The 13,498-nt window shown below is 45.5% G+C and overlaps 1 protein-coding gene across 1 annotated transcript in view; it reads right to left on the minus strand.

The window, feature by feature from the left end:
• Positions 1-13,498, minus strand: part of shc2 (SHC (Src homology 2 domain containing) transforming protein 2) — a 40,509-nt gene continuing 27,011 nt past the window's right edge. The window contains exons 9-13 of the mRNA XM_059990804.1: positions 11,489-11,576; positions 9,898-10,050; positions 6,585-6,877; positions 5,451-5,587; positions 1-1,097 (exon numbers count right to left, since the gene is read on the minus strand). Coding sequence (XP_059846787.1) covers positions 1,094-1,097; positions 5,451-5,587; positions 6,585-6,877; positions 9,898-10,050; positions 11,489-11,576 — 675 coding nt within the window. The 3' untranslated portion in view covers positions 1-1,093. The remainder of the gene's footprint in view (positions 1,098-5,450; positions 5,588-6,584; positions 6,878-9,897; positions 10,051-11,488; positions 11,577-13,498) is intronic.

Here is a 13,498-nt window from a genome sequence, read left to right on the forward strand (position 1 = left end):
CACCCTCAAATTCACACCAAACAATGCACTCCACTCCACTCAGACAAAATTATGTGCTTCATCCAGCAGCAAGGTCCCCAGTACTCCCACTACAAGTCCCATTGCCCACCTTTGTGACTCCCACTCAACGTCCTCAGATGTTTATAGCTTCACAGGCTCAGAACCAGGGAGAGAGAAAATGGGAAAGTCTTCGAAACCACTTCAAATTCACAGGAGGTGCCAAGCTGCTGACCACAGAGTTGCAGACCCAAGCCCTCTCGATGATCTTCTCATGGGATTCAGTGCCATCAGACACCACCAGCTTGAAGTTGGACTGAATTCCCACTTCTCCCACCTTTCTTCCAATGGGATCAGGCTCCCTCACTTTCCAAACCACACATATATCTCCAAGAACACAGGTATAACCTACAGATGCTATCCGACTCCTTCACCTCATCACTGTGAGCACCTTGAGGAGAGCCTCACCCAGTGCATTTCCACATCAAGCATTCCCCCTCTACCTGCTTCCGGTCCTCACCTTCCACGTACACCTCTGCTCCTCAGCGGATCCCTGCTTCCTTCTCCCTCCACCTAGCTGACCTGCTTCCCCATTCGTTGCTCAGCTGTGTTTGTGGGGGGGCGGGGTTAGATTAATGTAATAATTTGATACATGGATATTTACACAAAGCACAGAGACACACAGATTGTACAATCCTGGGCAGAGTAAAACTTTTATCCCATGAATGCCAACATATACTGAGAGACGGGCAATTGCACAGTTCGGACACAAGCCCCTCATACCCTATGACTTCTTCATTTGCCATTTGATCGCGAGTGGTTCTGTACTACATGACAATCAGTTTAAAGTTCTGTCGACTCCTGTTGCCTGACCTCAGATTAACGATTCTCCGTTTGCAGGAAGCAACGTGCCCTGTGAAGTGGCTGGGGCGTCAGGGTGGTAAGGAAGCAGGCCGTGTGGAGCGGGGGTCCCTGCCCGCAACCGTATTCAACAAGCGACCATGCTCTTCAGTTATCCACAGCAGACCCAAGTTCCCGAGCAAAACTTCCCAGTCCTGCCGAATTCAGGGTGACAATTCACAGATCGTATTGAGCTTCACCTGTGAACAAGAGAAACATGCTTAGCAGCAATGGGAATAGCGGTAATGTTTAAAGCAGCCTCTTTGGCTCATCGTACCCATGCCAACCTTATTTTCCCCATCTATACTAATGTCTATACTTAGCCCGCATTAGAATCTTATCCTTCTCTGCCTTAACTATTTAGGTAGCTCTCTGATTGCTTCTTAAACTTAGTAATTATATCTGATTCCAGCACCTTCTCTGACAACACATTCTAGATATCAAGCACTTTATGTAAAAAGACACCCCTCATTTCCCCTTTGAAATTCCCATCCTTTCACCTTAAATCTATGCCGACGTTTTTTCGATACTCTATCCCTATGCCTCTCTCAGTCATATATACTCTAATCATGTATCAGCTCAAACACCATCCATAAATTCGTTGATGACACAACAGTGGTTAGCAGAATCTCAGATGGTGGAGAGGAGGCGTACAGTAGTGAGACAGATTGGCTGGTTGAGTGGTGTCGCAGAGACAACTTTGCACTCAGCATTTGCAGGACCAAGGAATGGATTGTGGACTTCAGAAAGGGGAGGTCAGGAGAACCCACACCAGTCGTCACTGAGAGGTCAACAGTGGACATGGTGAACAGCTTCAAGTTAATGAGCGTCAACCATCTCAGACAATCTATCCTGGCACAATATATCTATGCCGTCACTAAGGAGGAACATTATTAGGAGTTTGAACAGATCTGGTACGTCACCAAAGACTCTAGCAAATTTCTACAGATGTAGCGAGGGGTGCATTCTGACTGGTTATATCAGCGTCTAACATGGAAGCTCCAATGCACAGAATAGAGAAAGGGCTGCAGAGGGTTATACACTCAGCCAGCTCCATCATAAAACCATAAGACATAATAGCAGAATTAGACCATTCAGCCCATCGATTCTGCTCTGCCAGTCTATCATAACTAATCCCAGATCCCACTCCCATACACCTGCCTTCTTGCCATATCCTTTAATGCCCTGACTGATCAGAAAATGGTCAACTTCCATCTTAAATAACCCCACGGACTTGGCATCCACCGCAGTCTGTGGCAGAGTATTCCACAGATTCACTACTCTGACTAAAAATATTCCTCCTTGCCTCGGTTCTAAAAGGTCGCCCCCTCAAATTTGAGGCTGTGCCTTCTAGTTCTGGATACCCCCACCTTGGGAAACATCCTCTCCACATCCACCTTATCTAGTCCTTTCAACATTTGGTAGGTTTCAATGAGATCCCCCTGCTTTCTTCTAAATTCCAGTGAGTACAGATCCAAAGCTGCCCAATGCTTCTCAAGTGTTAACACCCATGCTCACTGGCTTAGGGACATCATGTCCAGTCCATAACTTGAGAAGATCCTTTATTCAACTCTCAATTCAGACATAAAATTCCAAAAGGTGTGGGGACCCTTTCTTGAATATTTTCAGAATTCCCAGCCAAACTAAAGGTTCATCCCTTCTTCCTTTCCTCTACACATAACTCCCTGACTCTCAGCATTCTCTGGTAAAATTCTACGAACTCAGATGTGTGTTAGGAAAATATACCTTCTCTATACCAATGCAGCTCTGTGGGGATAAAGGTTCTGCTTAATCCTTTTTGCTAATGCAATGATGGCTTGGAGATGGGAATTGGGAGGGGTAGGTCCGGGCAGGGAGGCAACCAAAGCATGATTGGTGCATCTCTTTCATAGATGTGAATTGCACATTTGTTACGTACTGCACAAACCTCCTCTGTACTATGCTTCTTGATTTAAAAAACCAATAAAAATATTGCTGAGAAAAGATGTTAACTCCTTCATTCCCAGAATCATCCTCGTGAACCTCCTCTGGATTCTCTCCAATGACAACACTTCCTTTCTGAGATATGGGGCCACATATACACTCTCTTCCTCACCACTGAGGACATCTTCAAAGCAGTACCTCAAGAAGGTCACCGAATTATAGGAAAGATATAAATAAATTAGAGAGAGTGCAGAGACGATTTACTAGGATGTTACCTGGGTTTCAGCACTTAAGTTACAGAGAAAGGTTGAACAAGTTAGGTCTCTATTCATTGGAGCGTAGAAGATTGAGGGGGGATTTGATCAAGGTATTTAAAATTTTGAGAGGGATAGATAGAGTTGACGTGAATAGGCTGTTTCCATTGAGAGTAGGGGAGATTCAAACGAAAGGACATGATTTGAGAGTTTGGGGGCAGAAGTTTAAGGGAAACACAAGGGGGTATTTCTTTACTCAGAGAGTGATAGCTGTGCGGAATGAGCTTCCTGTAGAAGTAGTAGAGGCCAGTTCAGTTGTGTCATTTAAGGTAAAATTGGATAGGTATATGGACAGGAAAGGAGTGGAGGGTTATGGGCTGAGTGCGGGTAGGTGGGACTAGGTGAGATTAAGAGTTCGGCATGGACTAGGAGGACCGAGATGGCCTGTTTCCGTGCTGTGATTGTTATACGGTTATATGGTTATAAGGGAGAATCCATCTTAAAGCACTCTCACTATCCAGGACATGCTCTCTTCTCATTATTACCATCAGAAGGAGGTACAGGAGACTGAAGACACACATCAGATGTTTTAGAAACAGCTTCTTTCCCCCTTTACAAAAATTAATGGATTTGGCTCAGTATGTCCCAAGTAAAGCCCAACCAACCATTGAGCACATTAACAGGGAACGCTGTTGAAGGAAAGCAGCATCTGTCAACAGAGATCCCCACCAGCCAGGCCATGCTCTCTTCTCACAGGTAGAAGGTACAAGGACTTGTGCACCAGATTCAAGAACATTTACTCCCCCTCATCCATCAGGCTCTTGAACAAAAAGGGATAACTACACTCACTTGCCCCCATCATTGAGTCTTTCCCCACAACTAATGATCTCCCTTCAAGGACTCTTTATCTCATGTTCTCATTATTTATTGCTATTTATTTATATTTGCATTTATACCATTTGTTGTCTTCTGCACTCTGGTTGATCTTTCATTGATCCTGTTATAGTTGCTATTCTATACATTTGCTAATTATGGCCACAGGAAAATGAATGTTAGGGTTGTATATGGTGACATATATGTACTCTGATAATAAAATTTACTTTGAACTTTGAACCACCAGATTTTTGAATGGTTCACAAACACTGCCTTATTATTTTGCTCTCTTTTTCCAATATTTATTTTAGTTTTTCTATTTCTCATTGCAGCTTATGGTAATTTGTTCTGCTGCCACAAAACCATAAATTTCACAACATACATCAGTGATAATGAATCTGATTCTGATTCACAACACCCCCCCCCCCCCACCCCTCCCTCAGCCTCCTTCAGTTCAGGGAAAACGAGCCCACCCTAATAAGTCCTAGAGTCCTCCACTCAGGGTACTATCTTTATGAACCTCCTCTGCACTTTCTCTGCTATGACCCCATAATCCCTGTGTTTACACTTTCAAGGGACTATGCACTTGGATCTCAAGGTTTTTCATTTCATCAGTTTTATTATTTATTGAGATACTGCTCAGAATAGGCCCTTCTGGCCCTTCGAGCCGGCTACCTGGCAACTCCTGATACAACCCTAGAATAATCATGGGGCAATTTACGATGACCAATTAACCTACCAACTGGTGCATCTTTGGACCGTGGAGGGAACCCACAGGGTCACGGAGAGAACGTACAGACACCTACAGGCGGCAGTGGGAATTGCACCCGGGTTGCTGGAACAGTAAAGCATTGTGCTACCACTGCACTACTGTGCCACCCTGGGCCCTATCATTTGCTGTACATGTCCCGCCCCAATCTGACTTTCAGGAATTCATCAACTCCCACTCGTCAGGATCAAATTCCATCTGCCAAAGCTCTGCACAGCTGGTATCGTCAACCTTTCTAACGCCGGATAATCTTTCTCTCTCCGACCTCAAGGCAATGTACTGTGATAGGTGTCTGTTGTCCCGGCTTCTCCCAGTGACAGGGCAGCATGGTAGCAGAGCAGTTAGCTCAAAGCTTTTCAGCACCAGCATTCACCAATCAGTTCAATTCCTGCCATTGTCTGTAAGAAGTTTGTACGTTTTGGCAACGACTATGTGGATTCCCTCCAGGTGTTCCTGTTTCCTGCCTCATTCCAAAAAACACGCAGTTAGGGTTCGGGATTTATGGGCACGCTACGTTGGTAGCGTAACGAAACTTGCTGGCTGCCACCAACATAATCTTCAGATTGTGTTGGTTTTGACACAAATGTCGCATTTCACTGTATGTTTCGATATACATGTGACAAATAAAGCCAATCTTTATCTTTACGTATAAATCCATCACTTGAATCTTTGGAGATTTCCCACTCTCATTATGATTGTTTATCAATGACGCATTCTGAGGCACCAACACTCACATCGGCATCGAGTGTGTCCTCTTGATGACCTGTTTCAGACAGACTTCACTCTCAGCCGCAAGGATAGGAACTTCACTCTCAACGTGGTAGCTGATCAGGTGACTGATGCTTTCGAACAGCAGATCCTTCGTCCGCACCTGGAGGGAGAAGAGGGAGCATAAAGCTGGGTGAGTTTAGGACTGACAGGGCACAGGGAGAGGGAATGTGATTCAGAGGGTGGGGACAGGGTAATGAATGGAATATTGTTTTTTATAGTTGAACATAAAAGGGATTGTCAGCAATTGAGCTGATGTGTCTGTCAGGGTTGTCTACTACATCCGGTGCTCCCAGTGCAGTCTCCTCTGTATCAGTGAGACGTGATGCAGAATCGGGGGGGGGGGGGTGGCTTCTTTGAGCAGCTTCGCTCCTCCGCCACAACAGGCGGAATTTCCAGATACCCACCCATTTCAATTCTACTTCCTATTCCCATTCTGACATGTCAGTCCATGGCCTCTACAGCCACGATGAGGCTACTCTTAGGCTGCAGGAGCGACACCTATATTCCCGTCTGGGTAGCCTCCAACCTGACAGCAAGAATATCAATTTCTCTGACTTCTGATCATTTCTACCCCCCTTCTCTCTTTTCCATTCCCCAATTCTGGCCCCCCTCCAGGCCCCTCTTTTCTCATCAACTCTCTCTGGTGACCCTCCTCTTTCTGTTTCCCCCACGGACCACACTCCTCTCTTATCAGATTCCTTCTTATTCATCCCTTTACCATTTCCATCCATCATCTCTCAGCTTCTCACTTCATCCTCCCTCCCCCACTTACTCACCTTTCCCCTCACCTGGTCTCACCCGTCACCTTCCAGTTTGTACTCCTTCCCCCCTGCCCACGTTCTTTTCCTGGCTTCCTTCCCCTTCCTTTCCAGTCCAGTTGAAGGGTCTTTGTTCAAAATGTCAAATGTTCATTCTCCTCCATAGATGCTGCCTGAGTTCCTCCAGCATTTTATGTGTGTTGCTCTGGATTTCCCACATCTAGAGAACCTCTTGTGTTAGAGAGATATTACATGCTGGTCCTGCCGCTGATTTGCCCTTGCCCTAACCCATGGATACTGGTTGTAGCCCTGCCCAGAGACCCGCACAGTGTTGCTCACCACTCCTTCAGGGTCCACCAGCAGTAAGTGCTTTGCCTGTCCATTGTGCATCCCAGTCAGGACATACTGTCCAGGGTTGGTCAGGCTGTCCCTCACCAAGAAGTCCCCATCCTGCACCAGCAGTGCCTCGGCCACTTTCCGATTGATCTTCCCGTGGTACCAGGGCTCCTGCTTTAGCTGCTCCTCCTCTGTATCCCTGGCAGATCCAGGATTTGGCCACAGGCATCCATTTCCTTGGCCACCGCCTCTGCAGGAGGTGGTGCCGTGCAGCTTCAGGGCGTCCTCAAATGGCCCTTTGACAGAAAGATGAGGAGTGAGAAGGCAAGTCAAGACTGTCTGTTTTGGGACCATTGAATATAGGTCCATCCTGCTCAGTCTTTCTTCATTTCATCCATGAATAAGCCTCGAGACCTATCTCTACACCGCCAACAATGTAAGCACATCCTTAATTATCAGAGACCAACTGTAGGTGGTAGTATAGAGGTAAACTCACCAATGCCCTACAGATTCAAAGTTCAAAGGAAATTTATTATCAAAATACACATATGTCACAATATACTACCCTGAGATTTATTTTCTTGTGGGTATTCACAGTAAGTACGAAGAAACACAATAGAATTAATGAAAAACTGCACACAACAAAGGCAATGTGAAATTGACAACAAACTGTAAATACAAAAAAGAAAAATGCAAAATATTAACAATAAATAAATAGGCAATAACTATCAAGAACATGAGTTAAAGAGTCCTTGAAAGTGAGTCTATAGGTTGTGGGGGTGAGCATTGGGGTGAATGAAGTTATCCACTCTCGTTCAAGAGCCTGATGGCTGAGGGGTAACAACTGTTCCTGAACCTGGTGGTGTGGGGCCTGCTTCCTTATGGCATTAGTGAGAAGAGAGCATGGCCTGGATGCTGGGAGTCCTTGATGATGGATGCTGCTTTCCTGTGACAGTGTTGTTTGTAGATGTGTTCTGTGGTGGGGAGGGTTTTAACCATGATGGACTGTGATAGATCAAACACGAGGAAATCTGCAGATGCTGGAAATTCAAACAACACACACAAAATGCTGGTGGAACACAGCAGGCCAGGCAGCATCTCTTCCTATAGATGCTGCCTGGCCTGCTGTGTTCCACCAGCATTTTGTGTGTGTTGTGTGATAGATCAACTTCTTTTTGTAAGCTTTTCCTTGAAAGAGAATTGGTATTTCCATACCAGGCTGTGACGCAACAAGTCAGTATACTCTCTAACTCGCATCTACTGAAGTTTGTCAAAGTTTTAGATGACATGCCAGATCTTCGCAAACTTCTAAGGAAGTAGAGACACTACTGTGCCTTCTTTGTAATGAAGCTTATGTGCTGGGCCCAGGACAGATCCTCTGAAATGATAACGCCAAGGAATTTAAAGTTGCTGACCATCTCCACCTCTGATCCCCCGATGAGGACCGGCTCCTGGACCTCTGGTTTTCTCCTCCTGTAGATAATAATCAGCTCTTTGCTTTCGCTGACATTGAGTGACAGGTTGCTGTTGTGGCACCACTTGGCCAGATCTACAATCTCCTTCCTACATCCTGATTCGTCACCACCTTTGATTCTGCCAACGACAGTCAGCAAACTTAAAAATGGCACTGGAGCTGCGCTGAGCCTCACAGTCGTAAGTGTAAAGTGAGAAGAGCAGGGGGCTAAACACATGCCTTGTGGTTGGTTTATTTATTTAGTGATACAGCACAGAAGGCCCTTTCAGGCCTTCGAGCCACAGTGCCCCAGCAACCCCTGACAACCTCGGATTAAACCCTAACCCAGTCAATTTGCAATGACCAATTAATCTACCCGGTCATACTCCTTACAGATGATGCCAGAATTGAACTCTGAACTCTGACCCCTACCACAGGTAACAGTATCATGCTAGCCGCTACTCTGCCATGCTGCCTCATATATTACATTCCATCTGCCACATTCTTGTCCACTCACTCACAGCTTTCCATATTGCACCCACGTTGCCAATCCAAACTGACTGGGGTCTGCAAGAGAGGAAATCCAGGGTCCAATTACACAAGTTTGAGGACAAGGTCTTGGAGATTTTTGATCAGACTTGAGGGGATGATGGTATTGACTGCAGAGCAGCAGTAAATGAAGAGCTTCATTTGCTTCAGTGAAGTATGTGTCTTCACTGTCCAGGTGTTCCTGGGTGAAGTGAAGAGCCAATGAAATGGCATCTGCTGGGGACCCGTTGTGACGGTAGGCAAATTGGAGCAGATCCAATCTGCTCCTCAGGCAGGAGTTGATACATCTCTTCACCTGTCTCTCAAAGCGCTTCAATGCAGTGAATGTAAGTGCTACTGGACAATAGTCATTGAGGCAGGTTACCACATTCTGCTTGGGCACCAGTATAACTGAAGCTTGCTTGAAGCAGACTGACAAAGCGAGTGGTTACAGATCAGTGAACACTCCAGCCAATTGATTAGCACAAGTCTTCAGTATTCGGCCAGATGCTCACCCTCTTGAAGGGTGCTCTCACATCAATTCAAAGTTTCCCTACTTCTGTCTCCTGTGCATTAAAAAGCACTATTCATTTAGGGATCATAATTATTACCTCTACTCCCATGCTAACCTTTAGCATTTCAAGGATTAGAGCTCCCAAATTTCTTCATATCACAACATGTAATGGCTTCATTCCATTTAAGTAATACTTTGCTTAATCATTTTCTTCCATCCAACGTGGATAACTTCACATACTCCATCTGCAAATTCTTGTCCACCTTCTTAATTTTCTCATATCACTTTGCATGTTCTTTCTGTCTTCCTCATCTGTAATTCCTCATAACACAACTATTTTTTGTATCATCAGTAAATCCACTACTAATGAAAGAAGATATGCACAAGGTTAGTGCAGCATTTTGGTCCATGATAATTGAACTGTGGAAGAACTATCAGAAACATGAGTGTCTTGCTTCCAAAATCCCCTTCCTACAGGATGAGGTTTCCTCTGTTCTCCCTCCACTCACACCCCAATAGTATGGTTCCTCCTCTGTATAGCCCTCCCAGTATTGGCTATTATCAAACTCTCAGTATTTCAGAGAAGTACCAAACCAATTCAAGTCACTATTGTTGGAGGTAGGAGGGAAGACTGTGAAGCCTTTTTATAAAATTTGTGAATGAACTGTGATCAGATTTAGGCATCATAATTAGTTCCTCTACTACCATGCTAACTTTTTCTGTTTCGTGGATTAAAACCCCAGATTCTCTAAAACGGCATCAAGATCTGATTCTGGTCTTTAGGTTACCTCTGACCCAGGCAGCAGCTTCAGCAAACTTACTCATGTCAAAGACATCCTTCTCAGGAGTGTTGGTTGTGTCCTCCAACGTTTCATTCAACCACTGCTGGGCATCAAGGGACTGGGTATTAACATACATGTGGTCTTCACAGGAGACTTTCCCATATGGCCGAAGGTAGCCATCACTCGACATTCCTACAATCCACAGTACCAAGAGCATCAGCAGTGCACAATGAGTTAAAAAAACAAGAGCAGATGTATAGTGGAGCATGGGCCGGTCTGGGCCAGTGCCTGTGCATGCTGGCTACTTTGATCCTAATTTAAATCAATGTGGATGTCAAAGACATCTTTTTCCCCAGATTTCTACCTTAGACTCTGCTCTGCTGTATCACGTTGTCATAAGACAGCCCATTGGGGTCAAGCCTTGCAACCCTATGCAGGATCAGTTCCAATATTCCGGAGCAACCAAGTATTCTACAGCTGACCTCAGACTCCTGTTGTGGAATGGGGTGAGAGTAAAGTCGCCCTCCCATGCACTTGAATATGAGTGACATCTAGAAAAGACAGTTAAGGTGGGAGCAATCTCCATACCCAGCACAAAAGAGGTCCCCCGTGTTTAGTCCTACTACCAAATAATGCAAGTCTATGGCTCCGAGTCTCTTACCACCATTCAGGGCCCCAAACAGTCCTTCCAGGTGAGGCAACACTTCACTTGTGAGTCTGTTGGGGTCATCTATTGCATCCAGTGCTCCCAGTGCGGCCTCCTCTACATCGGCGAGACCCGACGCAGATTGGGGGACTGCTTCATTGAGCACTTCCGCTCCATCCGCCACAACAGACCGGATTTCCCAATTGCCACTCACTTCAACTCTCCTTCACATTCCCATTCGGATATGTCCATACATGGCCTCCTCTACTGCCATGATGAGGCCAAACTTCAGTTGGCGGAACAACATCTCATATACCGTCTGGGTAGTCTCCAGCCCCTTGGTATGAACATCAAATTCTCCAATTTCCGGTCATTCCCTCCCTCTCCCTTCCCCCATCCCACCTCTACTCTGTCTCTTCTAGCTGCCTATCACCTCTCATGACTCTGCCTTCTTCTACTACCCATAGTGCTTTCCCCTTAGATTCCTTCTTCACCTCTCCTGCCTATCCCCTTCCTGCTTCCCCTCTCTCACCCCTTGATCGTTCCTCTGATGGGTTTTCCACTACCTTCTTTATAGGGCCCCTGCCCCCTCCTTCTTTAGTCCTGATGAAGGGTCTCACCCGAAACGTTGACTGCTCGTTTCAATGGATGCTGCCCAACCTGCTGAGTTCATCCAGCTATTTTGTACGTCTTGAGTCTTTGACATGTCTGCTAAAAGGAATAATTTGATGCTCCTCACATCTCAGTTAAATCTCTCCTCAGTTTCCTTTGTTCCAACTAGTTTCTAATCATCACCAACTTTCTTATGCCCTGAAAAATCCTCACAAATCTTTACATATTTTCCATTGCTATCAAGGGAAGAGAACAGGATAGTGTGCCTAGAGGAAATACTTTTTGATACAACTCAGGTGTGTGTCCCACCACCTTAAGAGCTGTCCCGCCTCAGGATTCTGCCAAAGACTTTGAGAATGGATCGCCACTCACCTGCCACGAAGAGTTTTGCTTCTTCACTGTGATCGTCCATGTTCTGCTGGGATATGTGGCCGTTTGCCTTCTGCAACGAACCGCTGAGCTGGAATGAGAGGCACGTAATGTGAAGGACTGATCTGCAGGAGTAACTACCCATAAAATTCCACAAGGGAGCCAGTAGTAAGAGCCCTGATCTCAGGAATCCTCGCCAGAAATGTGTCAGGGCCTTAAAGCAATAAACACCATCATCCAAGACACCACTATCAAACCTACAAAATTACATCACAAAAGGAGGCCTTTCATCCCATTATACCCTGTGGTTCATTCCCTGCAGGTTATAATCCTTCAAGTGCTCATTCAGCGACGTGGTTTGGGGATTTGCCTCCAGCAGCCTTTCAGGCAATCAGTTGAAATGCCATGATGCTGGGAAAAAATATTTTTTTCTGAACTCCCTTCTAATTCTATAAATTAAGAAATTTGTTCCCTCCCCCCCCCCAAGTTACAGATTTCTCTAATAAGAGAAATAAGATTGTTCTATTTACCCCCTCAGACACTCAGAGGTTTATAAACCTCAATTAAATCTCCCCTCAGTCTCCTTCATTTGAAAGAACTTCTCATTCTCACTATACTGTAATTATCCAGCCCTGTCAATGTCCTCATAAATCTCTTCTTCATCCTCTTTGATGCCAGCACATCCTCTGTGTGGTGGTGGTGGCCGGAACAGTGAACACTATTTGAGCAATGGGCTAATCAGTACTTTTTACAGTTCTCGGAAGATCTGCCTGTTTTTGCATTCTAACTGTGGCCAATAAAGGAAAGGATTTTGTAACGCTTGCTATCTGCTATTTGCCCAGCTGGTACCTTGCACACTATGAACTGAAGATCTGACCCTGGTCAAAATGCAACCCCCATGTAAAAGTTTCTAGAACCTACAAGATTCTGTTACAAGCATACACTGTAAGTGTAAATGACAATCCATATGAGCCACACTGATACTACGTTGTGATGAATGCTTCACAGTTTAAACAGCAGAATTTGAACATCTGATTCACAGCACTCTCCATCAATCAGAATTTGCTGGCCTCGTGTCTGGATGTGTTGCAGATTAATCAATAGAAAATAATAGCTGTGACTAGTCAACAGCTCCATAACGATTAGGTCATGTCATTAGAAGAGCTGTTGTGGACTAACTAGATTGACCTTGGATTTATCCTCATCCAGGAACTCCTGTCTTACCCACATAATATTCCCAGACCAACGATTACTAAGTGTGCTGTTACTGAAGGCAGTGAGGCAAGTCTAAAGACAAACTCATTCAGCCTGCACAAGATGTAATGAAACAACATTAGACAGGTTCAGCAGAAGTGAGGCCATCCACTCCACCAGAACGGTCTTAAAAGATGAAAACGGAGCCAGATCACTGCTAATAATGCGACACAAGAGATCCTGCAGATGCTAGAAATCCAGAACAACACCCACAAAATGTTGAGGGAACTTGGCAAGTCAGAGAGCTTCGACTGAGGGAATGGCTGGAAGGCCCAAAGTGCCTGTCCCTGTGCTGAAGTGCTCTACAGTAATAGCTAGGGCCCATAAGTAGACCAGACCACATAAAGACAGCAAGTTCAAAAGCAGAAAGTGCTGGACGCAGTCAGTAGATCAGGCAGCTGTGGTGAACTACGTATACCTGTCTGGCCCCCCCTCCCCTGCCGCTGACTGCTCCTGTGGCTCCTCCCACAGACCCCAGTATAAAGGCGATTGGAGGCACAGCTCCTCCCTCAGTCTCCAGTATGTTGTGTGATGGTCTCTTGCTGCTGATAGTGCTCTCTTCCAGCTAATAAAAGCCTATCTCTCGCCTCACGTCTCCGAGAGTTATTGATGGTGCATCAACAGCATCTGTGGAAAGAGCAGCAGAGGCAACGTTTCACATCTTAAACATGAGTAGCCAACTGTTTCTCCTTCCATAGATCAGCCTGGCCTGCTGAGGGCATCCAGCATTTTTTTGTTTTTATTTCAGATTTACATCGT

This window comes from Hypanus sabinus, chromosome 16 (genome assembly GCF_030144855.1).
Source record: "Hypanus sabinus isolate sHypSab1 chromosome 16, sHypSab1.hap1, whole genome shotgun sequence".
Classification (NCBI taxonomy): Eukaryota; Metazoa; Chordata; class Chondrichthyes; order Myliobatiformes; family Dasyatidae; genus Hypanus; species Hypanus sabinus.